This window comes from Rhinolophus sinicus, chromosome 3 (genome assembly GCF_057876585.1).
Source record: "Rhinolophus sinicus isolate RSI-liver-muscle chromosome 3, RSI-T2T, whole genome shotgun sequence".
NCBI classification, from domain to species: domain Eukaryota; kingdom Metazoa; phylum Chordata; class Mammalia; order Chiroptera; family Rhinolophidae; genus Rhinolophus; species Rhinolophus sinicus.
The window spans coordinates 159,034,761-159,062,143 of record NC_142503.1 but is presented as its reverse complement, the minus strand read 5'-3'; the positions used below and the strand labels follow the sequence as shown (position 1 = coordinate 159,062,143).

Here is a 27,383-nt window from a genome sequence, read left to right as displayed (position 1 = left end):
GCCCAAACCTCGCACTCCTCCCAGGAAGAGTCTCCGACGGAAAGTCAAAAGTGAAATTCAGAGGCTCTGGGAAGCAAATGGGTATTTTCTCCTCTCAACACATCTCCCTGTTCGAAGTCCCAGCCCTGCCTCTGACTTGCTGCGTGACCTCGGGCAAGTCCCTTTCCCTCTCTGAACCTTGGGTGTTCATTGGTCAAGTACAGATAATGAGCTGGCCTCAGGCAAATGGGTGACTGGATGAGAAAGTGTTCTGCAAAGAATGGAGCACACCCCGTGTTCCAGAATGTTAGTGGTAACTTTGTGGGCAAATAGTCCTTGAGGCCCTGGTCCCCATCCTGGCCCCAGCAGGTTGTCTGACTCTCGCAGGCTGAGGCTCAACCAGAGCAGAGGGAAGAAAGCTAATCAGAAAGCACGATGTTGAACACAACCAAGCACATCAGGCTCTCCCAAGAGCAACTTATTTACAGTCGTGAAAACACTACCTGAACAGTCAGTTCTACCTCTAGAACATTAGGATTTTTAACCATTTGGTAAGATCAACTTTACTCTCTAAAATGACATGTTGGAAATTAAAAAATGAAGCTTGGCTTAAGGTTTACAATCTTGCCCTCTCCACTGCCACCAAGGACACTAGCACAATGACCCTGTCTGTGTGTTTAGCTCGCTCTGATTGTCCCAAGGCCAGAATCATAGTTTTCCATCAGAACCATTGCTTTGGGGGCGAGGGGAGATTGAGTGCCTTGGGCCCGACTGGTGGGAGAATCGCAAATCCAGATAATCAGCTGAGCTTAGGAATGCTCAGTGGGAGAGAGAGGTGACATCACCAGCTAGTGCTTTAACAGCCCAAAGCTGGGATATAATCTGCTGCCCCACCCTTCAGCTTGTAATCACCAAAGTAACCCAGGCAGGGGTTACTGCTTCCACCTCCCTCCTCATCCGTCATTGTCCGTACTCACTTCTCTTTCCCTTCTAAGTACTTGCTGTTTGTCTTCCTGTACCCACTAGTTACATGGATTGTTTAAGGAGGTGCAGTGGTGGTGGATAAGATACAGGGGCAGCCAGAGAGTGAATGGACCCAGACTTCGAGAAACGACCCTGGAGTCAGTAACACTTCCTCCCTGGGAGCCAGAGCTTCCTGTCTTCCTGCCCAAGAATCGCAGCATCCACTTACCCTACAGCTCTGCCCTCGGGGGTTAGTTGTCATGGATGCAGCCCTGGCTCATCTCTCCAGACTCATCTTGAGCCGCTCTGCCCCGTCTCACTCCAGAGCCATCAAAGTGTTCACATCCTTGAAACCAAAGGCTCTAAACTCTCTCCAGCCTCAGGGCCTTTGTACAAGTTGTCGCCATCCCCTTCAAGTGTCTAGAAGTATCACTTATTCAAAAACGCTTTTCCTGACCCCCATCTCAATCTAAATTAAACTTCACAGTGGCATTTATCACATCCTTCATCACATTTATCAGTTTGCAATTATTATACATATTTGCATATTTGTTTAGGATCTTTGAGCTCCTTGAGGGCAGGGATAATACCCCTAGCACCAAACAGGTGTCTGGCACAAAGTAGATACTCAGTGAGTTTTTACTGAAAAAAATGAAGAAGTAGGATTTATACACAGGGAAGCAACTCAGACACTGCCAAGGAATGTGGAAGGAGGCCATGTGCAGGGGCATAGCTTAAAGAAGTGTCAGAAGGGAGAAGTAATGACAAGAGATTTCCTAGAGGGGTTCTGAAGCCCAAAGGGGAATGGAGGTTTGGTCCTGGATCAGGAGTTCCTTTCTAGAATATTACTTCTTTCCTAAGATCCTATCCTTGGGATCAGCTTGACCCATTCTGTGCTAAGGATGAGTAAGGGCAAGAAGGTCCTTGGCTCATTTAAAAGCCAAGAATCCTGGCTAGAAGTTAGGCTGTCAAATAATGAATTCAGGAGAAGGTACCCAGAGTGACTGGCAGATGCTTCATGGTGCAGGAGCTGGTGTGGCTTCCGGGGAGAGGCACCTGGGGGGGTACAAGCTGATGTGTGTCCCCTCTCCAATGTCAGGACGGGATTCTGCTGGGAGCTGTTGGTGCCTATGACTGGAATGGAGCTGTGCTAAAGGAGACCGCTGGTGGGAAACTCATTCCTCTCCGAGAGTCCTACCTGAAGGAATTCCCTGAGGAACTCAAGAACCACGGCGCCTACCTGGGTGAGAGCCAAGCCAGGGCGGCTGATGGGAGGTGGGCAAGGAGGGGCCTCAGGAGAGCCAGAATCCACCCACACGCGATGCAAGGGGACTGTCTGTGAGCGTTCTGTGCTGATTCAGACACAGGTCAGGGCCATCACTTCTTCAGCCTGGAGTCCACCACGCCCCTGCCGGCGTGTGATAGGCTCTCAGTACGTGGGTAGCATAAGTGACAAGCCATGCACCCATACCTGCAATGTGCTCCAGTGGATGCTTCTAGACACTCCCCCTCCTCCCAGAAGACCCTGATGGGTACAGCCAGGCTGAAGGACCCTCATAAGACCCAACAGTCTGGCTTTAACCACAGTCACCACCTCGGGTGGGGGTCCCAAGGGAGTGCCTCTCCTCCTCCTCCCTCTGGGGCTCATTCAGTGAGGGCAGTGTCTGGGATCTCTGGAAGATTCCTCCCTACATGCCCCAAGGGAGAGAAGGGTTTGGGGAAGAAGACTGGGAGACTAGTCTCTCTGCCTCCACACTGAGGGAGCTATATGGATCTGGCCAAGGGTCCTCTTGTCAGGCCTTCAGGGAGGCTGGTCCAGCTTTCAGGGTGGCCCTGCCTGCAGATCAAAGAGCCACATGGGAGCTGAAGCCACAGCCAACAGACCGCCACAGCAGGAAGTTCTCAGTGCTGCTTAGAGCTTTGAGAGTCAGCTCATACATGCCCCCAGGGCATTTGGCTCCCAGGCCTCTCCTACCACTAACGTCCCTCCTTCTGAGAAAGCCCGAAAGCTCAGAGCCTATTGAGAACGCTTCCAGTAGTATCACTGAGGGCTCAGCTCAAAAGAAATCTCTGCTCCACACTGGAAGGCTAATCGAAACCTAACCTCACATATTTATGGTTGTGCTAAATACACAAGCACGTTAGCCACCCCCATGCGGTGTCCAGGCCTTTACTGACCTGGCCAGTCCCATTTCCCAGAACTCACCTCCAAGAGTCAAAAATGTGTCTGGATCCACAGTAGGCAACCCTACTGCACCCTGGCCCCGGCCACTGAATCCGTTCATCTGTGCATCCTGCAGCCCGTCACTCTGGAAGCAACCCATGGGACCCAAGTGACAATGGCGCGCGCACGCATGCGCTCACACACACACACACACACACACACACACACACACACACACGGAAAACAGAGATATCCATTCCCCAGAAACAGCCCGGGAACTGCCAACAGGCTTGACACCCATCTAAACACTGGGATCCAGTACCCAAGCTCGTCTGGCAGAAAGCAGAACTCCAGGCTGTGCACATCTGCCAGGGCCCCACTTTCAAAACAGTTGCCTAAAGATGCTCCAGGTTCACCTCCCAGTTGCTGGGTGGGCAACTCAAGAGTCACAGTGACCGGGCAACACCATCCTGAGAACACGGATTGGCACCTTTCCAAATAGCCCCCGGATTTCCATTTCTTCCTCTTTTGCATGGCGTATGTGTGGACTGAGAGGAACTTGGGGGCCCCCTCCTCTGAGTCTGCAAAGCTTTGGAGCTGCAGGAATCCCTGAGATCCTTACACCTGCGCAGCCAACACTAGTTTTCATAAACCACTTAGAAGGGGTTTACGGTAATGAAAAGCATAGTGATTGGTCCCCAAGAAAGACAACTGGTGGGGACAATATAAAATGAAATGTGGTTAGGGTCTGCCCTTCTCCCTCCTCCTATGGGTGAAGGAGAGGACGTGTACATTCCAGGTCAGCTAAGCTTTTTAGTGGTCCCACCTGGCTTCCTTTATGCCCTCCAGCCAGGGGCGGGGTGCAGGCCTGGGACTAACTGCTTGCTTCACCACGTCTGCCCGGCCTGCCACCCTGCACCGGCACAGCTGAGCCGTTCCTCAGGCCCTGGCGAGGCCTGAGAGGACGCGGGGCCAGAGACCAGCCTGTTTCCTCCTGTGGCAGGGTACACAGTCACATCGGTGGTGTCCTCCAGGCAGGGGCGGGTGTACGTGGCAGGAGCCCCCCGGTTCAACCACACCGGCAAAGCCATCCTGTTCACCATGCACAACAACCGGAGTCTCACCATCCACCAGGCCCTGCGGGGCGAGCAGGTAGCTAAGGGGGAGGCTGGGAGGAGGGCGGCAGAGGGGGCAGGACAAAGGGAAAGGCTGGGCTGGAGGGGTCTCTGGAGCACATCTCTTCCCTCTCAGTAGCACTGTCCCCAGACCCACAAAAGTCCTTCCTAGTTGGGGGGCATTACTTCCTTCACACCAGCCTTGCAGCTGGACGGTCCCATCCCCAGAGAGCCAGACCCTGGTCCCTGCTGCAGCAAAGACAAGCTGGAGAATTCGCTTCCCTCCATTTCATGGACCTGATGTCTCTGGTGCATTCACCCGACTTCTGTCCCTGAATGCCAGCTTCTGTCTGGTCATGTCTAGAATTCTGAGCTAGAGGCAGCATCTAGGCTGTGGCTTCCCAGCCTGGGCTGCCAGGGTCCCTAGGGACCTTCAAGGGGCAGGCATGTTCCTCAGGCCACCTTCATGCTGCCAGAAGTGGGAAGAGTTGTGCATCCACCCACATGAGGCCCTTTGGTTTCTGAAGATGCCAATTTCTTTCCTTTTCCTGGAATGGTAACAATTCACAATGTACATTGACCAATGCCACTGCCCTCCTGGGATGTGGTGAGCAACCAGGCTGTGCTTGCTGCTAAGAGTCTCCTGGTGGATAGTCATGAATGCAAACTGGAAAGCTATGATAAGACTCATTGGTGGTAAAAAGATCAGAAAACAGGGTTTTGATCCAAGTCATTTCAGAAAACAAGGTTCTGATCCTAAGCCAAGGAAAATGGTGGTCCTGAGAAGCAACATAGCTTTTCCAAGGTTATAGAATGGATTCATGGCTGGGTCAAGTTCAGAATCCAGAACTCTTGGTGGGCATTCTGCGTTATGCTACCTCGTCATCCCTGACAATCCCAAACCCAGGCCTCAGCCCCTCCTGACTGGCAGCATCCAGCATCCATGGCACCCTGGGCCTGAGCTAGGCCCTGCCAAGGTCCTTCTTGTTCCCAGCTCCCCCTCAGCACTCCAGGGCCTGGAGATAGTTCTGTCTCCTGCCCTGTCTACTGCCTTTGGTCTGTCCCCGTGAGGACAAGCTCCTCACTGGGTGTAACCTAAATCCCTCCAGCTGCAGGAAGCCATCATTTCACCATCCCTCTTCCGTCTCAAGGGCACTGCCCTATCACCCAGTCTCCACTCTGCCCACCCACACTCCACCCAAGGCAGGCTCTTTGGGGAATTCAAGGCTAGACCTTGAGAGCTAGAGAGAATTTGCTGATTAATTTATGACATTTTTACTGCCTGGTTCCGCCTCCAACATCCGAATGAGAAACCGCAGTGCTGAAGGCAGCTAAATTAAGTGGATTCCAAATCACGGTGACCCATATAGCTGAGGCCACATATTTAGACAAATGTCTCCCTCCCTCCCCCCTTATTTGCTCTCTGTCTGCCTCTTCATCACTTTAGGTGGGCACAGCTCTTCCCTCCCCCACCCTGTGTTTATGATTTCCTTTTTCTCTCTTCTGTATTTTTATCTTTCTCCTCAATTAAAAGCTGTTCATGCTTGAGGATAGATTTCTCTGTAAGCACCCAAGCCAGGAGGTGGCTGGGGTAGGGGGAGTCACAGGCCCAGTTTGGCTGTGACAAGCCTAACCTTGGACACGTGACTCAGGTTCTCTGAGCTTCTGTCCCTGCCCTGTAAAATGAGGACTACAATCTCTCCTAAGGAGCGTGAGGCTCACACATACTAGCGTGCAGCTGCAAAGGGTGTCACACAGGTTTGGTCTGTGGGAAGGGCTCCTTCCCTTTCCTAAGTGACCCACTGGTCCAATGAACACTTACTGAGAAGCTGCTGTGTGCCAGGCAGGGCGCCCAGGCCTGGAGGGAACCCAGCAGGTGCAGTGCCCAGCCTCACAAGGCTCCTGTGGAGGGGGCAGGTCCTGGTGGGAGCAGTATGGGGCTAGGGCAGCTTTAGGAAGGGCACTCACTGAGGGAGTGGAGTGGGGCGGGGCGGGGATGCTTCTAACAGCAAGTGACCTCAGGGATGGTAGACGTTCAAGGGGAGGGAGGAGGGGAGACGAGAGAAAAGTATGTGCAACCCAACCAGGGCAGGGGCTTCTGAGGAAGAGAAATCACTGGGCATGACAGTAAGAGGTGTGGGAGCCGGAAGGTGAGCGCAGCCGCTGGGGAGGGAGGGAGGCAGGGCCAGCAGGGCACACGGAAGAGTTTGGGCTTTTTCCCAGAAGCAAGGGAGTGGCGTGATCAGCTGCTCCAGCCACTTTGGTCAACCAGGGCGATGGATTAGAGGGGCTAGCCTGGAGGCAGGGGACCCTTTGGATGGTGTCTGACCCGGGGAAGAAGCAGCAGAGGAGGAAAGTAGGTGGATTGGGGCTGTGTTTGGCAAGCACCAGACAGAACTTGCTGGAAGACTTGCAAGTGAGAGGTAGAGGGTGGAGCCAGGGCGGACCCCCTGATACTGGGTGGATGGTGTCCTCACTGAGGTCGGGAGCACAGCACTCGGGGTGGGAGAGGAACACAGTGAGTACTCAAATGCTGAAAAGAAATCATAATTTGCCATACAAGGTGCTAATCCCAGAATTACTTGTGACTTTAAAAATTGAAGCGAGCAAATTGTCCAACAATAGGGGACTGATGAAACACATTTGACACATGCATAATTTGAAATATTATGGAATCACCAATGATTGTGTTGTAGGAAAAAATAAAATTCTCATGATCCATTGTTTTATTAAAAAGATAAACTATATATATATATATATATATATATATATATATATATATATATATATATATAGTATGATGCCAGATTGGAAAAATAAAGCCATATACACACACACAAACAAGGCATACACTCTAGAGAAAACAGACTAGAGAAAGTACCCTAAAACGTTCATGGTAATTATAGCTAGATGTTTGGACTATGGGTGACTTTCATTTTCCTCTCTAGACTTCTTTTTTTATATTGCTTGTTTTTTGCCATGATAATGTATTGATTACAAACAGAATAAATAGCAATCGATAAAATTAAACAATGGAAAGAATAAAGAATGGAGGTGCGGGTGGATAACAGAAGGAGGCAAGAGGGGAAGGAAGGACAGACTGACTAGGCGAGTCCACCCCACGGCAGGGGTAGGGCAGAGAGGGCATGAGATGGGTAGGACCCTTCTCGTTTGTTCACCCAAAATTCTGAGCCAAAGCCTGTCCTCGGTTCCCCTGCACCCGAGAGGCAAGGCCTCTTAGCAGCCCACCCCACTGCCCTCTCCCCATCTCTGTGCCGCAGATAGGCTCTTACTACGGGAGTGAGATCACCTCGGTGGACATCGATGGTGACGGTGTGACCGATGTCCTGCTGGTGGGCGCACCCATGTACTTCAGTGAGGGCCGAGAGCGGGGCCGGGTGTACGTCTACAACCTGAGACAGGTACTGCTGCGTGGGGGCTGGCAGCCTCCCAGGGACAACTGCCTCCTGCCTTCACTCTAGTATCCACGTGGGGAACTGTGTCACCAGAGAGACCAGCGCCCGCCTACTGCGCCAGGCCAGGGTGGATGGGAACCTCCTCTGTAACTGGAGTGGGAATGCTGGGGAAGGTGCTCTAGGCCAGAGCAGATTGGGACCCCAAGGCCCTTGCCAGTCCCCCTGAGCCTCTTCCTGCCCCTGGTTTTACAGAATAGGTTTGTTTATAACGGGACGCTGAAGGATTCCCACAGTTACCAGAATGCCCGATTCGGGGCCTCCATCGCCTCGGTGCAGGACCTCAATCAAGATTCCTACAACGACGTGGTGGTGGGAGCCCCTTTGGAGGACAACCATGCAGGCGTCATCTACATCTTCCATGGCTTCCGAGGCCGCCTCCTAAAGACACCAAAGCAGGTAGCGCTGCCCCTGGTCAATGGATGGAGCTGGGACACGGAGACCTAGTAGCTCATGCTCGGCCATTGGATGCAGAGTTGTCTGCTGTGTCCTCACCCGGGGAAGGAGTCTGATCTGTCCTAGCTTGACTTACCTTGTGTCAAAATTGGGAAATGGGTGCATTTATCTTCAGGACCTTCCACATCACCCCCTTGGCACCCTCTCCCTGCTTAACTTTATCTCCCCAGCAACAAAAACAAAACCCCAGGGACCTGAACTTCACCCCCTCCACATGCTCTCATGCACTTGGCCGCAAATGGAGAACTCGTACCTGGGCTCACTATTCTCTAGAAATGCTTCACGCTGGAAACCTTACTCACTTCAAAAGTGACCCATCCCCAGTCCCAAACCCTCAGGGTCATCAGTTTTGCTTGTGTATGTTATTATTAGGTTGGTGCAAAAGTAATTGTGGTTTTTGCAATTATTTTTATCCTTCTAAACCACAATTACTTTTACACCAACCTAATAGTAAGATAATCTAATATACCACAGTTAGAGACACTGATGAGTTACCTGCCAGGTAGCATGTTTTTACACTTAATGGAGAACTCTTTAAGACACAGTGTTTTAGTCCAAAAGAATGACTTAATGGTAGGAATCTCAGGTGCCAGCACAGACCAGGAGAAGAGATTGCTTTGGGCTGGGGCAGCGTCCTGATGATTTCTACCCCCTCGGGTGGCCCTGCTCCACCCTGTGCTAACGGTGCCCAGTCCCAGCTTTTTCTTTCCACTCCCTAGAGAATCGCTGCCTCAGAGCTGGCTCCCGGCCTCCAGTATTTTGGCTGCAGCATCCATGGGCAACTGGACCTCAACGAGGACGGACTTGTTGACCTGGCAGTGGGCGCCCTTGGCAATGCTGTGATTTTGTGGTTAGTTCCCGCTTTTCTTGACTCTTGGGCTCTCCTGAGGGTCATGATGGATACAGGGTTTAAAAGATATGCTTCAGGATCTTTGTCCCTTGTCTTTAATCACTGTCAGCCAAACTCACCCTGTTCTTATCCCACAGCGATTACAAATCTTCTCCTTATGGAATGACTATAAGTTATTTTGAAGTCGCAGTCCCTCTTCTCAGTGGCGTTCTAAGGTTTTCAAGCAATTTAGTGTCAAAAAGCCCCTCACAATTTGCCCTAAAAGTTCTGGCGACTCAGGCATTTCTTCAACTTCAGCTTGTCAAGCTATTTAAAGGGGCAGGCTGAGCATATTCTTATCTGCTGGGAGGACCACACTTCTCCCCTAGAGTGAAAGAATGTTTATGTAACATGCAGATCTCTTTCCTCCAAACCCTTCTGTGTTCTCATTCCCTTTTCCAGGGCCTCGTTTCTGTACCAACCCATCAGATACTTGCTAAAGGTCTCTCCTTAGCAGTGGTCTTCAGCTTATAAACAGACAAAAGCTTTCTGAAAGTCTATATATTTTACCATGTCACATGTTGGCTACTTTTTGAGCCAAAAAGATTTTTTTTAATAAGAACTCTTTCATATATGTTGATGAGATTTCATCCTAAACAGAAGAACTTAAAGAAAATTTGTAAAATAAAAAGGTTAGCGTTTCATCACCTTAACATTACCACTATTCACATTTTGGCATATTTCTTTCCAACATTTTTCCACTTGCATATAATGTTATATAAACGCAATCACATTTTTTTCGTACAACTTATAAAAGGCATTAAACAGAGCTATCGTGTGACTTCACAGGGAGAACAAAGGAAGAGGGGATATGCTCTTGGGCCTCAAGAATATTACGATCCCACTGGGAAATTCCTTAGTCCAGGTTTTCTAGAAAACAGCTTATACGTTAATGCTTTTGGGGAGAAGGGGGCGGGGCCTGCAATCCCAGAAGCCGAAGTGAGGGCCAAAGGAAACTAAAGCAAGAAAGGAAAGAAGATACAAGAGGTGCATTGCTGAACTAGCCGGTCTCATGAGTGCAGCTTCTTGCTCAGTCTCTGCAGAGGGGGAATAGAACCTCTGCTTCCCAAAACAGCCCATCAAGGGGAGGAAGGGGTAGCAGAGTGTCTGCGGGCTCCTCATGTCCCCTGTTTGCCACGGCCAAAGCTTCAGCTGCCCCACCCCAGGTGGTATCCCTGGCACTCCAGGCAACACTGTGGAGAAGGGTCTCTAGGAATACAGGCCTGGCTCTCTTTGAAGATGTGCTCTGCATGTGGGGGCTCTTAGGTCTTTGGTCGTGGCGGCAGCAACAGCTTGGGTGGTAAAGGTATTTGCTGTGTTGGTTCCAGCCAGAAAGCAAGACCCAGGGAGGGGGGTGGACGTGGCCTAGCCAGTCCTTAGGGTGACACATAAACTAAGTCCTTTACAAGAAACAAGATACAGACACACGAGAACACACATACCAAGAGCATCCGTCTCGCAGAAAGGACTGAATCAACCTCTAGCTTCTGAGGTCTACACCGAAGTGCTGCCTGAGTAGTAATGAGCTTGTGGGCTCAAGCCCTCTGGGGAGACTTGACGGTCCAACCCCATGGATCTCACATGTGACTGCCCATTAAGATCACCTGGGGAATTTGTAAAACTCTCACAGCTCAGGCTTTGCCCAGACCACTCAAAGCAGAATTTCTGGGGGAGAGGCCAGGCAGCAGTAGTTTTTAAAAACTCCTAGGTATTTCTTTACAATGGGCACCAAGTTTGAGAACCACTGATGTGAGCTATTACATTTACACAGCAGTCCACACTATCTCACTTACCTGCTATGATTCTCACAGTTCCGCTTAGGAGAGATCATGTGACCTGCCTAAAGTCTCATAAGGAACCAACAGAGCCGAGACTCAAATCCATCTTTTTCACTTCACAGCACAAAGGAGGCAGAACACACTTATGTTAAGAAGAGCAGGGTATTAGCACAGATGATTACGCTGAAAGTCTGAAGCATCTAAATCACACTACACTTATTTATTTTTATATAAATGCATGGTTTGGAAAGGCAATACGTTTCGTTCCCTACCTATGTTTGACTTAGACCAATAGAAGAGTAAGTGCATTTCCCTGGCCGCCTGGATGAGCCGTGTGGGTGAATGGGTGGGGAGTCTCTGGGACAGGGCTGGTTCCCCACTGTGGCTGCACATTGGAGTCACCTGGGGAGCTGTAATGCCTGAGCTCTTCAAAGTGTGGTCAAGGGACCAATGGCATCAGTATCATTCTAGAGCTTGCTAGAAATGTAGCATCTGTGCAGACCTATCAGATCAGGATCTGTGTTTTCATGGGTCCCCAGGAGAGATGCAGACATATGAAAATCTGAGAAGCACTGCTTTCAGACATGTTGCTGCTGATTCTGATTTAATTTGACCAGGAGTGCAACTTGGGCACCAGAATTTTTTAAGCTCTCCAGATTATTCTAATGTACATGGGGGTTGGGAACCACTGATCTAAAAGTGATGAGGAGGCAAAAGGAAGTCAGTCTGGTCTGCATCGAGGAAAACAATGAGGGGCTGCCTGGAAGAGCTAGGAGGTGGCTGAGCCCGCCCCTCATCACCTGTGCACTTTTTTGCCCAAAGCTTTGATATCCGGAGCCTTTCTCTGCCCCACCCCCACCCCTGCACCCTACCTCACCCTCCAGTAGTGGTTTTGCAGATTCCATTCCCATCTGGTTCTCCACCTTTCCCCTAGGTCGCAGTAGGGCCACCTTGCACCCTGCCCCACCCCAGCTACCTGCCCTTCTCCTCCAGGTCCCGCCCTGTGGTTCAGATCAATGCCAGCCTCCACTTTGAGCCGTCCAAGATCAACATCTTTCACAGAGATTGCAAACGGAGCGGCAGAGATGCCACCTGCCTGGCCGCCTTCCTCTGCTTCACACCCGTCTTCCTGGCACCCCATTTCCAAACAACAACAGTTGGTAAACAAGGCCCCTACCTCTTCCAGCTCCAGTCTCCCCTACAGACTTTGGAATTGTTCTGTTTCAAAACCTGGGCTTTTGAGGAAGTGGGTTTTAAGTGCCAGGTCACACCTAGAGCCTCATTTGATGACTGCTAGATGCCCATTCGCTACTCTAATTCTGAGCAACAGATTGGGGATATCACCGCAGGGCAAGATGGCAGTGAGGAGTGGAGACCAACGAGGGAAAACCTGAGGAAGAAGGAAATGGTTGGGATGCAGAGTTTAGACCAGAACAGGGAACTGCAAGCAGTGGAACAAACTGGGGTTTGGAAACCATGATGTCAACCTGGATGCAAAGGAAGAGTCAGACCCGGGAGGGGGAGCTGGGAACCAGGGGCTCAGGTATATTAAGACCCCACTAGCAGTGGTCACTGCTCAGAGTGGGCGTGAGTCTGCAGCAGGGCCATTTCCTTCTGAGAACCCATCACCTCCAGCCAAGACTGGGGTCAGATACCGGCTTATGGCAGCTCTGGGTTCAGGCAACCCCAGAAAGTGATAGCTGCAGATTCGGGACCAGGATGGTCCCATGCAGGAAATGGGGACCACAGAGAGTTTCTCAGCCAAGGAGCAGAGCCAACCAGACAAAGAGGAAACGGGTGTCTAGGGAGAAAATGAGAACAAAGGCAGGCCTGGGTGGCTGTGCCCTTCTTTCGACTTCTATCTATGAAAGGCGAAAGATGCAAGAACCTGCTCTACCCAGAGGGTTGGCTGGGATACAGGAGAAGGGACTGAACTTTTCCTGGAATTAGCAAAAGATCAGTCTAGTTGGAGGGGAGAAGGCTGCTGGCCTTCAACCCCAGCACAGTCTTAAGTTTAAGGAGCTGGTGAGAAGCTGGTGGGAGCTGGCTTCCTGCAGAGGCTCTGACCCAGACATGATGGGATCCCAGCGCCAAGGGTGAGAGCTAGGAAGGGGAATGGGAAGAAAGACATGTGTTGACTCCAGGAGGGGTTCCAACGGGCATCGCATCGCCCTGACCTCCTCCCCCACCCTTCATCCTGTCTCCTCTCCTCTTCTACCACATTTACTTTTCCCTCCATTTCTTCCTCTTTGTCTTTCCCTTCGCTATCAGCCCTGTCTTCCTTTCTCCTACTTCTGCTTCTCTCTTCTCTTCAGTTCCTTCCTTTTCTTCTTTCACTTGCTCTCTGCATGGGCATTTCCCACCCTGGTAAGGGGAGAGGAGCAGCTCTTCTCTGGTCAGCCTGGAGGGCTTCCGGGAGGAGGCCGACTTTCCAGAGGCTATTTTAAAACAGAGGCAAACAGTCTTGGATAGAAATATGTCTCCACCTTCATAGTCTTGCCCTCTGCTTCCTCCAGGCATCATGTACAATGCCACCATGGACGAAAGGCGGTACACACCACGGGCCCACCTGGATGAGGGCGGAGACCGATACACCAACAGGGCTGCCCTACTCTCCTCCAGCCAGGAACACTGTGAGCAGATCAACTTCCATGTCCTGGTAAGCCTGCTGCCCAGCATCCCCTCAGCAGGGCCCAAGTTCCTACAGGAATTGGACACAGAGCTGGAGGAGGTGCTGCCATAGGAGAGGCAGAGAGCTCAACTGGTGCCAGCAGACCCCAGGAAGCCAGGCAGCGGGCAGTGTCCTAGACCATGGCCACCCCAGACTCAGGCCCCAGAGAAAAGGCCACTGGGACACACTACCTACCACCTCATTATACCATCCTCCAAAATCCCTTCTTCCCCAGCTTTCATGTGCCCACTGTTTCTTTAGCAGGGGATGAAATGTGAGCACGCAGGGCCTTGGTGGGGTCTAGCGGAGAGAACAGGACCAGCTGGCAGGGACCATGGATGGAAAGGAGGGGATAAGCAGGCATCCACTAAAAATAAAGACCAAGTAAAGCAGGCCCGTGGTGTGGACAAGCTGGGAGGAGGGACAGAGATAAACCAGCCTGGCAGAGAAGGGAAATCAGTGGGAGCCTGGTGCCCCATTTTCTGCATAAAGAAGAGGATGAGAGGTTCACCTCATCCAGAAACTCCAGGCACCCAGGCCACAGCTCAACCAGGCCACAGCAGAGCCCAGGGTGCCTTCCTGGAGGCACACGCTTCAGCTGCGGTCCCCACTGGAAACGTCCTTCAGCCCATGACAGCTCCTCTAACTGGGACTCATACTGTGGACCGACAGGACACTGCCCTCCCAGCTTAGGGAAGTGAAGTCCTCTGTCAGTGGTCCTAGCCCAGAAACAGATACCCCCTCGGCACTGAGCCTTTCTCATCTCCTCCCTCCCAGGACACCGCTGACTATGTGAAGCCAGTGACATTCTCAGTTGAGTATTCCCTGGAGGACCCTGACCATGGCCCTATGCTGGACGATGGCTGGCCCACTAGCCTCAGAGTCTCGGTACGTCCTGGCACACAGGGCACAAGTCTGGTGCATACCCCACCCACGCCCACCCTTACCTCCTCCTGGAAGCCCAGAGCTGAGTGTGACAGGTGCAAAGGCATTCTTCCCTTAGCACACCTTCCCATCTACTACCCGGTAAACCTGCAACGTGGCTCATTCCCTTCTCCCTGTGGCCTGTACTGAACAATTTCTGGAGGGTAAGGACGAGGCCTTCTTCTGTTTAAGGGTCCCCCATATCCCCAGCACAGGGTGAGCACTGAGTGGGTCACAGAACCTGATGGGGTTTTGGGTCCCAATCTCCCACCTCCCTCATTTACAGATGAGGACACGGGAATGACTGATGAGCAGACAACCCTCCCACCCGTTCCTAAGTATTGTAAAAGTAGGGGCTGTTAGCCTCATCCTTGGCTCTGGCCCCATCTGCCACCACATTTTCTAATCCCTGCTCCAGGAACGTCAGAATTTTCTGGAATCTGACACTCAGATGCTCCCTGCATCAGCCACTCCATATACATCCCAGTTATCAATTCTGTCAGAGCCGTGCTGGGAGAGCAGGGACATTTGTAAAAATGGAATATCTCATACCTGAACCCTGAGGATTTAGGAAACAACTCTGAAATATACCACAATGCTGTTAACACCATTACCTGTGAGGTCTGGTCACTGAGAATGTCTCTGAGAATCATTATACAGAATTCAGCCAGCAAACCACAATTTCAGAATTACTCTTACTTGTTCTTACTTGTATTTCTCCAACGTAAAAGGACTTCAACAGCAATGCTTCTGAAAATCCCCTCTCTGTTCCCATTCGCCCCTACTGACTCCGCTCCCCGCTCCCTTCCCTCCCTGCCCAGCATCCCCATTCCCAAACTTTCCACAATCTGCTGTCCAACCCTTGAACTTTACACCTTTACCCTTTCCTCCTGATTCTGTGTCACAAATGCATAAGAGAGGCTGCCTTAAAATGCAGTCCAAGGGAGGGAGAGGAACGGACTGGCACAGCTGGATCCGCGTGAGGGAGACAAGAGAGGGGAAATGCTGTGTGCACTAAGCCACTGATATTTTTCCCCATCACCGTAATTACAAAGTCACGAATGAATGAGTGCATACGTGTCAGTCATTCTACCAGCATGTGGAAGCCCATGACTCGGATTAACGTGAAGGGGGTACTCACAGCTCTGACACTTGATCTCCATGCAAGGTGGTAACAAGGGTCATAGGCCAGGTTGAAGAACTGAGAGGAAGTGTAGTCAAGCAATCAGATGATAGGGCAGGGGGACTTCCTGGAGGAGGTGGCTTTCGACTGGACCCTAAAAGATAGACAGGATTCAGATATGCAGAAATGGGGAGGATGGGATTTTACTCCAGGAAAGCTGATAGTATAACCAAGGTACAGAAGTGGGAAAAAGTAAGGTGAAGGGGTGTGTAAAGAAAAGGTGAGAAATAGAGCTGAAAAAGACAGTTTGGGGCATATTCTTGAGGGTTTTGAATAGCAGCTAAATTGTTCATCTGGATTTCTAGCCCCCAGCAAATTAGAAACATTCTTGCCATCATTCTTCTCCAAATTCTCATTTAGCATTTACGAAATGCCCAGCACTGTTCTAGTGCTGTAATGTCTCACCTCTTAGGGAAAGGAGCCATTCCATATTGAGTGGAACAGTTGCTTATCACATTAAATTATTCCTTTTAATGAACTGGATAGAAATTTTCCCGAAGGTTATTATGTAGTTTTCACACTTCTCACAGTATACTCTGCAGGAGTGGGAGGTATCTTATAGGAGATTTAAAATTACCAAGATGACAGGGGTGCTAGAATACAGTGAAGCCCCTGAGAACTACGAAAGTGTCTTGAACTATGTCCCTTCATGGAATGGCCTCGCTTTGTGCGCCTTCTTAAAACTCTGCTGTCCTCTTCCCTGGCTGCTATTGCAGTGTGCCTGCTTCTAGCTGTACACCCACCATGTGACGGGGAAGCCAGGGGGCGGGCTGGATAGAAACATGTCTAAACTATGAGCACATGGATCTGAGTGAGGGGTAGGGAGCTCACCTTAGAGAAGAGTTAATGAATTTAAGATACGTGTGGCCTCCCCTGAGTTTGGGCTGTGCTCTTGATAGTGACAGTTGCTGCCCCTCAGCTCCAAATTTGAGTACCCAACTGCCCGCTGAGCATCTCACCCTGGATGGGCCACAAGCACTTCAAACTCAGCATGCCCCCAAACTGAATTCCTCCACTCAACCCCTCCCATGAATGAAGGGTGCGGCCATCCTTCCAGACACTGAAGAAGAAACTCAGCCAACATCCTGGACCCTTTTCTCCCTTGGCCCTGACGACCTCCAGGACCTATTGGTCCCACCTCTGAGGTCCCTGACCTGTGTTCTCCTGCTCATACCCACTACCATGCTGTGCACGTCATCTCCTGTAGGAACACTGCGCAGCCTCCTCAGTGGTCTCCCTGCCTCTAGTCTTGACTCCTCAAGTTTATCCCTCCATGGCAGCCAGAGGGAGCCTTCAACACACAGGTCTGTCAGGACCCTCCCTGCCAAAAGCAGTCAGTGGTTCCTATCCGTTGCAAGGCACAACCCCAAGGCCCTTAAGGATTGGCGTCTGCCCACCTCTCCATCTCCTCTACCCCAAGCTCAGGACTGCTCTGCCTACAGCAACACTGAACTCCCTGCCATTTCCCCGACGTGCCATGTTACTTCACGCCTTAGGACCTCTGCACAGGCTTGCTCTTCCTCCCGGACTCCCCTCCCCCTCTGGCCCATCCAGCTAACTTGGTCACCCTTCAGAATTCTGCCCTACTGTTCTGCAAAGCCGTCTCTGACCATCTACAGGCCAAAATAACTGATTCCTCCTTCGGCCTCTTTTATTCATCATACAGACTTCTAAATTTTTTTGCACATTTCACGCTGTAATTATTTGTTCACACACCAATCTTCTCCATGAGCTGAGAGCAGGAGCTGTGTCTTCCTCATCCTATAGTCCCAGCACCAAAGACCTTGCCCTCCACATAGTAGATGATCAATACATGTTCACTAGAACTGCTCTGCTGGGTAAGTGGGTATTTTGTGGGACCAGCTCAGTTAAGGACTGAGGAGGAGGGACCCAGGAGGAATTGAGTTGTGAGTCATGTTTTAAAGAAGGGAGTGTCTATGCAAAAGCATGGGAAACAGCAGTGTGCTGTCTGTGAACAGGGAAGAAGAGATGAAGCCCCGGTCTAGTGCAGTAGAGACAGGAGCTGGTGTGCTGTGGGGGTGAGGGCTGGCCCGCCGCAAAGATGGGGATTCCAGGCTGTGGGTTCCCTATCCAGCTGCCCACCGTTGGCTCTCCCTGGCCCAGGTGCCCTTCTGGAACGGCTGCAATGAGGACGAGCAATGTGTCCCTGACCTTCTGCTGGACGCCCGCAGTGACCTGCCCACAGCCATGTGAGTTGCCTACTCCTTGCATCCCCCCCCCCCCCCGACTCTTCTTCCTTCCCTTCTGGTGGAGCTGGGGCTCCCAGGGCCCTGGGTTAGTTCCTGCACATCCTTCTCATAGGCAGCTTGGATCAAGCACAGAACCTACAGCCTGGGTCTAGTCCACGCTCTGCTTCTAGGTCCCGTGTGACCTCAGGCGAAACTCCCCTCTCTGGGCCTCAGTTATCTACTCTGTAAAATGACTACAGTCTAATCCAACCTCTTCAAACTTTGTTTAGAAAAAGGAATCCTTCCTTTGGAGCCTATACTACAAAACAGATAAAAGGTGGAGACCAGGGACCTGGAGATCCAGGCACTGAGTCTCCAACCCTCCGATTAGGTGACCTTGAAGGTTCATTGACTGACCACTTGAGCTCCGCACTAAGGAGACTAGCCAAGGGTGCCCACAATCCCTTGGAAGAAACAAACTAGCATACAAGGAAAAATAAGGAACAATGTCGTATTTTAAATTTATGTGATAATTTTCAAATAATTTATGCTCAACTTTTACCCAACTATGAGATGATTTAGATAGAAGACATAAACACCATGACATATACAATAAATAGAAATAGCACATCCAAACCTTGTAGAAGGATGAAGAAACAAAAATTCCCATCATTTAGGCTAATAATCAGAATTGTCTCTACATTTAGCTCTGAGCTTCCTGGTAGCCAGAGCCAAAAGAGAAACATGCTGAATGGAGAGGTGATACACGAGTCGTGAGGTCTACCCCTGCATTCCCCATTCCGTCTGCCTGAGCCCTGGTGGTCTCTTTCCCGCAGGGAGTACTGCCAGAGGGTGCTGAGGAAGCCTGCTCAGGACTGCTCGGCATACACGCTGTCCTTTGACACCACAGTTTTCATCATAGAGAGCACGCGTCGGCGGGTAGCAGTGGAGGCCATGCTGGAAAACAGGGGCGAGAACGCCTATAACACAGTCCTAAATATTTCACAGTCAGCAAACCTGCAGTTTGCCAGCTTGATCCACAAGGTAAGACCACGGCGACCTGCCCAGCCTGCCTCAGGCAAAGGACAGAAGCAGGAGAGGAAGGATCCAGGCAAGGGCCTGGGTACACATTACAATCACCTGGGTGCTTAAAAATGTCTGTATCTAGACTTCTCCCAGAGAGTCTAACTCAGGGGTGTCCAAACTGCGGCCTGTGATCCATTTTTTATTGGCCCGCAGCAAATTCCAAAAATATATTTAGTTTACTTAAATAAACCAGGTGAGGCAATATGTACTTCACCTCAAGTGAGTGGCCCAGCTGTTTGTGTATTTTACCGCATATGGCCCTTGGTGAAAAACATTGAAAAAAGTTTGGACACCCCTGGTCTAACTGATCTGCCTGCAGTGGGGCCTGGATCAGTGCACTTTTAAAGCTGCCCAGGTGAGGTCTGTGCAGCCAGGGCTGAGAACCACCGGTAGAAGGGCGTCTGAGCCCCCTGGGAACGGGTGGAGGAATGTCCTGCAGCCTGTGTCTTTGCCGTGTGCGCGCTTGCTGTGTCCTGCAGCCTGTGTCTTTGCCGTGTGCACCAGCGCCTACACAGCCTCTGCTACAATTTATCCTACGCTTTCTCAGAAGGGTCCTTCCACCAAGAACCAGGACAAGTTACTCCCACTTTAAAACCTCCTCTCATTCCTGTTGCTTTTACAACAAATTCCAAATGCCTTATTGTGGCTGTCCCCACCCACCACCTGCCATTTCTGCCCTTACTCCCACGCCCTTAGCCCTACCAGCCATCAGTTTCCCAGCACACCTCCTTGTTCACACCAAGGCCCTTCCCACTTCAGTCCCCTGCCTGGGACTCCTTCCCTCCTCTGCCCAACAAGCTTCTGCTCCATCTTCATAACCATTTACAATGCCTGGCACGGTGCTCAGCTCTTGGCATGCATTTCACCCCTGCAACCTCATGAGGTGGTGAGGTGGTGGTGATGGTGAAGTGGTGAGATGGTGGTGATGTGGTGGTGTGATGAGGTGGTGGTGAGGTGGTGGTGATGTGGTGAGGTGGTGGTGTGGTGGTGGTGAGATGGTGGTGATGTGGTGAGGTGGTGGTGAGATGGTGGTGAGGTGAGGTGGTGGTGAGGTGGTGGTGTGGTGAGGTGGTGGTGAGATGGTGGTGAGGTGGTGATGGTGGTGAGGTGGTTGTGTGGTGGTGGTGAAATGGTGGTGAGGTGGTGGTGAGGTGAGGTGGTGGTGAGGTGAGGTGGTGGTGAGGTGGTGGTGTGGTGAGGTGGTGGTGAGATGGTGGTGAGGTGGTGATGGTGGTGAGGTGGTTGTGTGGTGGTGGTGAAATGGTGGCGAGGTGGTGATGAGGTGAGGTGGTGGTGAGGTGAGGTGGTGGTGATGTGGTGGTGTGGTGAGGTGGTGGTGAGATGGTGGTGAGGTGGTGGTGAGGTGGTGGTGGTGAGGTGGTTGTGTGGTGGTGGTGAGATGGTGGTGAGGTGAGGTGGTGGTGAGGTGGTGGTGTGGTGAAGTGGTGGTGAGATGGTGGTGAGGTGGTGGTGAGGTGGTTGTGTGGTGGTGGTGAGATGGTGGTGAGGTGAGGTGGTAGTGAGGTGGTGGTGAGGAGGTGGTGGTGAGGTGGGGGTGAGGTGAGGTGGTGGTGAGGTGGTGGTGAGGTGAGGTGAGGTGGTGGGGAGGTGGTGGTGAGGTGAGGTGGTGGTGAGGTGAGGTGGTGGTGAGATGGTGGTGTGGTGAGGTGGTGGTGAGATGGTGGTGAGGTGGTGGTGAGGTGGTTGTGTGGTGGTGGTGAGATGGTGGTGAGGTGAGGTGGTAGTGAGGTGGTGGTGAGGAGGTGGTGGTGAGGTGGGGGTGAGGTGAGGTGGTGGTGAGGTGGTGGTGAGGTGAGGTGAGGTGGTGGTGAGGTGAGGTGGTGGTGAGGTGGGGGTGAGGTGAGGTGGTGGTGAGGTGGTGGTGAGGTGAGGTGAGGTGGTGGTGATGTGGTGGTGTGGTGAGGGTGTGGTGAGATGGTGGTGAGATGGTGGTGAGGTGGTGGTGAGGTGGTTGTGTGGTGGTGGTGAGATGGTGGTGATGTGGTGGTGACGTGGTGGTGAGGTGAGGTGGTGGTGAGGTGGTGGTGAGGTGAGGTGGTGGTGAGGTGGGGGTGAGGTAAGGTGGTGGGGAGGTGGTGGTGAGGTGAGGTGGTGGTGAGGTGGGGGTGAGGTGGTGGTGAGGTGGTGGTGAGGTGAGGTAGTGGTGAGGTGAGGTGGTGGTGAGGTGGGAGTGAGGTGAGGTGATTGTGAGGTGGTTGTGTGATGATGGTGAGGTGAGGTGGTGGTGAGGTAGGGGTGAGGTGAGGTGGTGGTGATGGTGAAGTGATGAGATGGTGGTGATGTGGTGGTGAGGTGGTGGTGAGGTGGTGGTGAGGTGAGGTGGTGGTGTGGTGAGGTGGTGGTGTGGTGAGGTGGTGGTGAGATGGTGGTGAGGTGGTGGTGAGGTGGTGGTGAGATGGTGGTGAGGTGGTGGTGAGGTGGTGGTGAGGTGGTGGTGGTGAGATGGTGGTGATGTGGTGGTGACGTGGTGGTGAGGTGAGGTGGTGGTGAGGTGGTAGTGAGGTGAGGTAGTGGTGAGGTGAGGTGGTGGTGAGGTGGGAGTGAGGTGAGGTGATTGTGAAGTGGTTGTGTGATGATGGTGAGGTGAGGTGGTGGTGAGGTAAGATGGTGAGGTGAGGTGGTGGTGAGGTAAGATGGTGGTGAGGTGGGGTGAGGTGAGGTAGGGATGAGGTAAGGTGGTGGTGAGGTAGGGGTGAGGTGAGGTGGTGGTGAGGTGGGGGTGAGGTGAGATGGTGGTGAGGTGGTGGTGATGGTGAAGTGGTAAGATGGTGGTGATGTGGTGGTGAGGTGGTGGTGAGGTGGGGGTGAGGTGGGAGTGAGGTGAGGTGGTGGTGAGGTGGGGGTGAGGTGGTGGTGAGGTGGTGGTGAGGTGAGATGGTGGTGAGGTGGGAGTGAGGTGAGGTGGTGGTGTGGTGGTGGTGAGGTGGTGGTGTGGTGGTGGTGAAGTAATGGAGGTAGTATCCCCATATTCCAGAGGAGGAACTGAGGCACAGAGAGGGGTTAAGTGGTCTGAACAGGACCACACAGCTAGTAAATGGCCGAGCAGGATTCCCACCCATGGCTGGCTTCTGAGCCTGCACTTCATGACAGAGCATACCGTGTTTCCCCAAAAATAAGACCAGGTCTTATATTAATTTTTGCTCCAAAAGACGCAGTAGAGCTTATGTTCAGGGGATGTCATCTGAAAAATCATGCTAGGGCTTATTTTCCAGTTAGGACGCTTTATATCATGCTCTTTGTGGTACCTTCGCAAAGACCCAAAAGGCCGCACAGAGCCCTCCAGCCCAGGACAGCTCTCAGACACTGACCTGTGTGTGCTCCAAGGAAGTCACCAGTGTCTGAGTGCTGCCCTGTTGTAACCCGGGATCCCTGGAACACAACTGCCCTGTCTTGGTCACATCTGTCCTCAGGGCCGGGCCAGGGCTGGACACATAGAAGTCCCTCAGGACATGTTTGTTGAGTGAAACTAGGACATCACTGTCATGTGTGGGTGCTGGAGCACCCCAGTTCCCATCAGACGCAGTCTCTGTCCTCATGGCTCTTAGAGTATCGATGTGGAGCCCAGGATGCAGGGCAGGACATGTGTCAGTGCTTTTCTGTACTCATCTCCACCGAGGAGCCACCCTCCAAACCGTCGTCATGTTTAGTCCCTCTGTCAGGCACAGGTCGGGGCCCCAACACCACGCCCTCCACAGCCCTAACTGAAGATGGAGAGCCCATATGATGGTCCTTCCTACTCCTCTCCTGCCCAGAGATGTTGTACCTGTCTGGATTTGGTGTGTTTAGAGGGAAATGAGCCCAAAACCTGCACCCACCTTTTCCTGCTTCCCTGGCCCAGACTTTACAAACCTGTGCCTGTTCATAATCCTAGAAGGAAGAAATCATGGACTTTTGTCTCTGTGGCACAGAAGGGCTTTTGGAACTGAGTGAAGGCAAAGAGAAGTGGGTGCCATGTTCTGTAAAGTGCTGTGTCTACATACACAGCAGATGGTGTCTAGGGCTGGTCTGCAGCCTGGCTCCTTCACAGATGCCACAAATCCTTCCCCCTCCCTGAATATGCTCACAGCTAGGAGATCAGCATGCCTCTCCCCTGCCTCCCCCAAACCCCCGCCATCCAGCCAAGGGGAACTCTAGTAGAGGAAGCACCCCTCTCCACCAAAAACAAATGTGTTAGTCTGATCACACACCCTTTGTGCACACACATGCAAAAAACCTACAAACCTACATATATATCCAAGGACACACACATGCTCTGTATGCATACAACCAGATACATGTACACTCGTGTCCCAACATGCAGACCCCCACACACAGAGCCTACACAGACATGCTTCTACAGCCACATGTGCATGTGCCCAGGCAGTGCCCCAGGGTGCAGAGCCCACGGCAGGTACAAATTACCCTCATAATGACAGCAGCCATATGTGGAGTGATTACACGAGTCTGGGCATTGAACTAGGCCCTGCCTTTACACGCATTTATCATTTAATCCTCATAACAACTAAATGCACTAGATACTATTATCCCCATTTTACAGATGAGAAAAATGAGACCTAAGCAAATAAGTGCCAACCAGCAGCATCTAGCTAGAGCACTGTGTTGGGTCTCTTCCCTCTGGACCTGTGCTGGGGGCACACTCGTGCTAGCTCAGCAGGGCCCCAGACAAGCTGGGGAGCCTAGTGACATTTCCCTCTCAACTCTGCCAACCTTTTCTCAATGTCCAGCAGCCAGTGAGTGACCTGCTATAAAGAGTCCTGAACCAGAGAGTGGTGAAAGGGTTTGAAGGGGGCGGAGGCACAGAAAAAGGAAAGAGAAAGAAGCACTGCGCACAAGTCCGATGGCAGCAGGGGCTCTGGGGCAGCTCCTGACCAGCACCCAAAGCTTCATTTCATGGCTCAAAGAGGTCCTTTGCAATCCTTCTGATGGAAAGATGTGTGATCCATCCAAGGGCCACAAAGCCAGAGGGAGGCAGAATGGCCAGACTGGAGAGCCTGAATCCCAGCTCCGCGCCACTTTCTGAGCTAGTTACTTCCCATGTCTGGGCCTCAGTGCCCCCATCTATAAGTGGGATGATAATCCCTGCATCTCAGTTGGTACAGAGGGAGTGACAAGGCATACGCTGGAGAGCCAGCCCATTCTCTCCACAACACAGCACAGCTGAGCTCTCTCCCACCCCTGCCACCCCCGAGCCTCCAGGGCCCCCGTGGTGCTAGTGTCAGAGGACCTACCTGTAGCTTCAGCGTGGGTGGCGGGGGATGATGGTGGTCCCCCGACCTGGGTCTCATGCCCTGTCTAATTGCTACTCCAATGTCCCCACCCACCCCCAGGACGACTCCGAGGGCAGCATCGAGTGCGTGAACGAGGAGAGGAGACTCCACAAAAAAGTCTGCAATGTCAGCTACCCCTTCTTCCGGGCCAAGGCCAAGGTTGAGGCTGGGGAAAGTTCAGGGAGGGCCCAGGGTGGGTACTGGGAGGCAAGAGAAATGGAAGCAAACAGAGGGGAGGACTGGGGGGATGGAGAGTCCTGAGAATGGCTTTAAGCAGGTCAGTTTTTCCTCCCATGCAATGACCTTCCAATGACCTACACAGCCAGCCACCAGAGAGCGGCAGCCCCAGGAGAGCACCCAGGCCCCTTCACCTCAGGGGCAGCCCTACCAGTCCCACCCATCACCCTGCTAATTATCCCACTGTCTGTTATCCTAACAAGTTTTCTCAATGTCCAGCCTCTGTCATGGTGCTGTGCGTGGGGAGAAAAATGAACACTTCTCAAGCACCTACCATGTGCTTAAAATTATAGGCTGTGTGATGGGAGAAGCAAATTTGCAGGGAAAAGGAGGTCAACTCCAGATTTTGGGGGTGTTTGCCCAACCCTCCAGGACAGTAGGTAACCACTGAAGGTTCTAGAGCAAGAGAAGACCTAACTGAGGTCAAGCTGGTTGTAAAGCAGGAATCAGAGGGGAGCTTGAGGCAGAAGCCAGCTAGAGAGCAGCAGTACATTCCCAGAAATAGGGTCTGCAAAGCTGGGGAAAGGGGAGACCTGGGGGAGGGGGATTGGAGCTCCTTGTAGAAGAATCTCCCCAGGGGGATACATGTCACGATTGTAGTTTTGGGGTGAGGCTCTGACAAACCAGGAGCTCTAGAGTAAAGCCCCAGCGGGGGGCAGCACACAGGACAAGCTCCCTCCCTCACCCCTGCTGCTCCCTGAGAGAAGGGGGCCCCAGGTCTCCTGAGGAAACCCCAGGTGGGTCAGACTTGGGAAGAACACAGGGGTCTGTGCAAAGCTCCGTTCGCATTACTCCAGCACCTGGTCCTCCCTCCCCCTGCCCACTGCCAGCACGCAGGGCCCACCCAAGTGGGCAGGGGGTTGGAAGGGGTGGACCAGGGCTGGTCAGGGTAATGTTCAGACATGCAGTTCCCAGCCAGCCCAGCTCCAGTGACTTCTTCCTTGCAGGTGTCTTTCCGTCTAGACTTCGAGTTCAGCAAATCTATCTTCCTGCACCACCTGGAGATCCAGCTCACAGCCGGCAGGTCAGGGCTTTGACTGCTCCTTCCTCCCAGCTCACTTCTCCTGGGCCCTGTTCTGCTGCAAGGAACTGCCCCTCCCCAAAGTGACTCCCTCCCCATGCCCTGCCCCTTTACTGCCCCACCCTCAGAGGGCCCCTAATAAGTACCCAAGCGGGGGCCAACCTGCTGCCTGATATACTGCCACCATTTATGCTTGGGTGGTCCGGATATAAATAATGCCCTTATCTTTATATAGTATTTTATATAGCAGCTATTTAAAAACCCTACAGTTATAAAGCACTGTACATATAACACCTCAGTCAGTCGTCACAGCAGCCCCCTAAGATAGGCAAAGCAAGAGTTATTCCCCCTACCTCCTCCCAAGTTACAGGTAAGAAAAGGGAAGCTCAGAGAGGTTGAGTGAATTTCCCAATGACACACAGCATGTAACTAGTACAGCTGGGAGCTGAGCACTAGCCTATTCCTTGTCCAGGGCTCTTTCTGTCCTGGTCACCTCTCTCCCCGTTGGAAATTTTTCCATTTTTAAAAGAGCTTCCTTTATTCTGTGTAGCTCTGTCTGTCTGTCTCCCTCCCATGGAGTTTGCTATATAGGTTGACACTGGGAATCACCCTGTGTCAGTAATAAACACACTTTTCTTTTTCACAGAATTATCTCTGTGTGGGAAAGGAGGGAGGCAGGAAGGGATTCTGACAACTCTGGAGCCTTGTAAACGGCCAAAACCCTCCTGAGAACTTCTCCACACTGAGAAATAAATACGCAAGCAAACTGAACACCAACATTCCAGCATGCGCGCGCACACACACACTCACACACACACACTCAGAGGTCACCACAGGGAGTACTGGGGATCAACACACTGGCATGCGCTGTAGTTAAGCAAATTGTACATTTTGGTGAAATTCTCAGTTGACATGAGACAGTTTGTAAGATGTATTAATATCTTAAGGCCTCCCTCACGCTCTTCCCTGCTTTTAGAAAACACAGCCCTGTTCTCACGGGAAAATGCACTGCACAGTGGTGTCTGCACAGCCGGGGTGTTTGTGAATTAGGCCTGTGCAGGATCTGTGTGAGTCAGGTATGCCCTTTCTAACGAAATCCCTATCCTGGGGTAAGGCTTCCAAAGGGAATAAAACTCAGTGTATGTCATGAGAAGAAATCGTATCTTTTTATGTCTGAAACTATTTGCCCTGGTCGTTCCTGGTGCTCAGATTGAAAGGCAGCGCATTTGACAAAACTCCCTCCAAATGGCTCTTAATTTTACTCTCCGGCCTTTTCAAGGCAGCTAAGTACCCTCAGCCAACCTGTGAGAGCTGCCGCCGCCCCAGTCAGCTCAGGAGGGATGGTTCGAGGATAAATAAACCACTCCACTGGGGATTCTTTATTGTCCTCCCCTCACTTGGGCAGAGCAGGCAGCCTTTGTCCCACATGTGTCATCTCCCTTTGGGCCCACAGCACAGGATTTGCTCCTCGGACCGATGAGGGGCTGAGAGAAGGGCTCGCAGGAAGTTAGTGGCTAAGCACATTCGATTGGTCGGTCTTCCTGGCTTCCATCCGTCTTTCCCTGCCCCACGTTAGCCCAGACGTACTGCACCTAAAAAGGCAGCAGGAAAAGTTGATGGCACTAACCAGTTCCCCTGCCGCCCTGGCCCTTCCCCTCCTGGGAGATACTTCAGGGTCCCACTCTGGCTGTGAGTCCCACAGGAGCCAGGATTCTCCTTCTCAGTCTGACTTCGGCCCCTCCTGCTGCAGTGAGCCAGTGGATGTGCTGGCTGAGCTGGGTGGAGGGAGGGCCAGCTCTGTCCTGACCGTGCCACCTTGCTCTCTTTGCAGCGACAGTGACGAGGAGGAAAACACCAAGGGAGACAACACAGCCCTCCTGCGCTTCCACCTCAAATATGAGGCCGACATCCTCTTCACCAGGTGAGCCAGGACCCCAAGGGAGGGGAGGGGATACATGGAAGGAGTG

At 52.1% G+C, this 27,383-nt stretch overlaps 1 protein-coding gene across 1 annotated transcript in view; it reads left to right on the top strand.

Annotated features, from left to right (window-relative positions):
• ITGA11 (integrin subunit alpha 11) overlaps positions 1-27,383 on the top strand; it is a 124,870-nt gene that overhangs the window by 87,242 nt on the left and 10,245 nt on the right. The window contains exons 11-23 of the mRNA XM_019725629.3: positions 2,042-2,186; positions 4,110-4,258; positions 7,503-7,643; positions 7,890-8,093; positions 8,870-9,000; positions 11,811-11,977; positions 13,334-13,476; positions 14,266-14,376; positions 17,720-17,805; positions 18,621-18,828; positions 24,219-24,317; positions 25,343-25,419; positions 27,248-27,337. Of these exons, the coding sequence (XP_019581188.3) occupies positions 2,042-2,186; positions 4,110-4,258; positions 7,503-7,643; positions 7,890-8,093; positions 8,870-9,000; positions 11,811-11,977; positions 13,334-13,476; positions 14,266-14,376; positions 17,720-17,805; positions 18,621-18,828; positions 24,219-24,317; positions 25,343-25,419; positions 27,248-27,337 (1,751 nt within the window). The remainder of the gene's footprint in view (positions 1-2,041; positions 2,187-4,109; positions 4,259-7,502; positions 7,644-7,889; positions 8,094-8,869; positions 9,001-11,810; positions 11,978-13,333; positions 13,477-14,265; positions 14,377-17,719; positions 17,806-18,620; positions 18,829-24,218; positions 24,318-25,342; positions 25,420-27,247; positions 27,338-27,383) is intronic.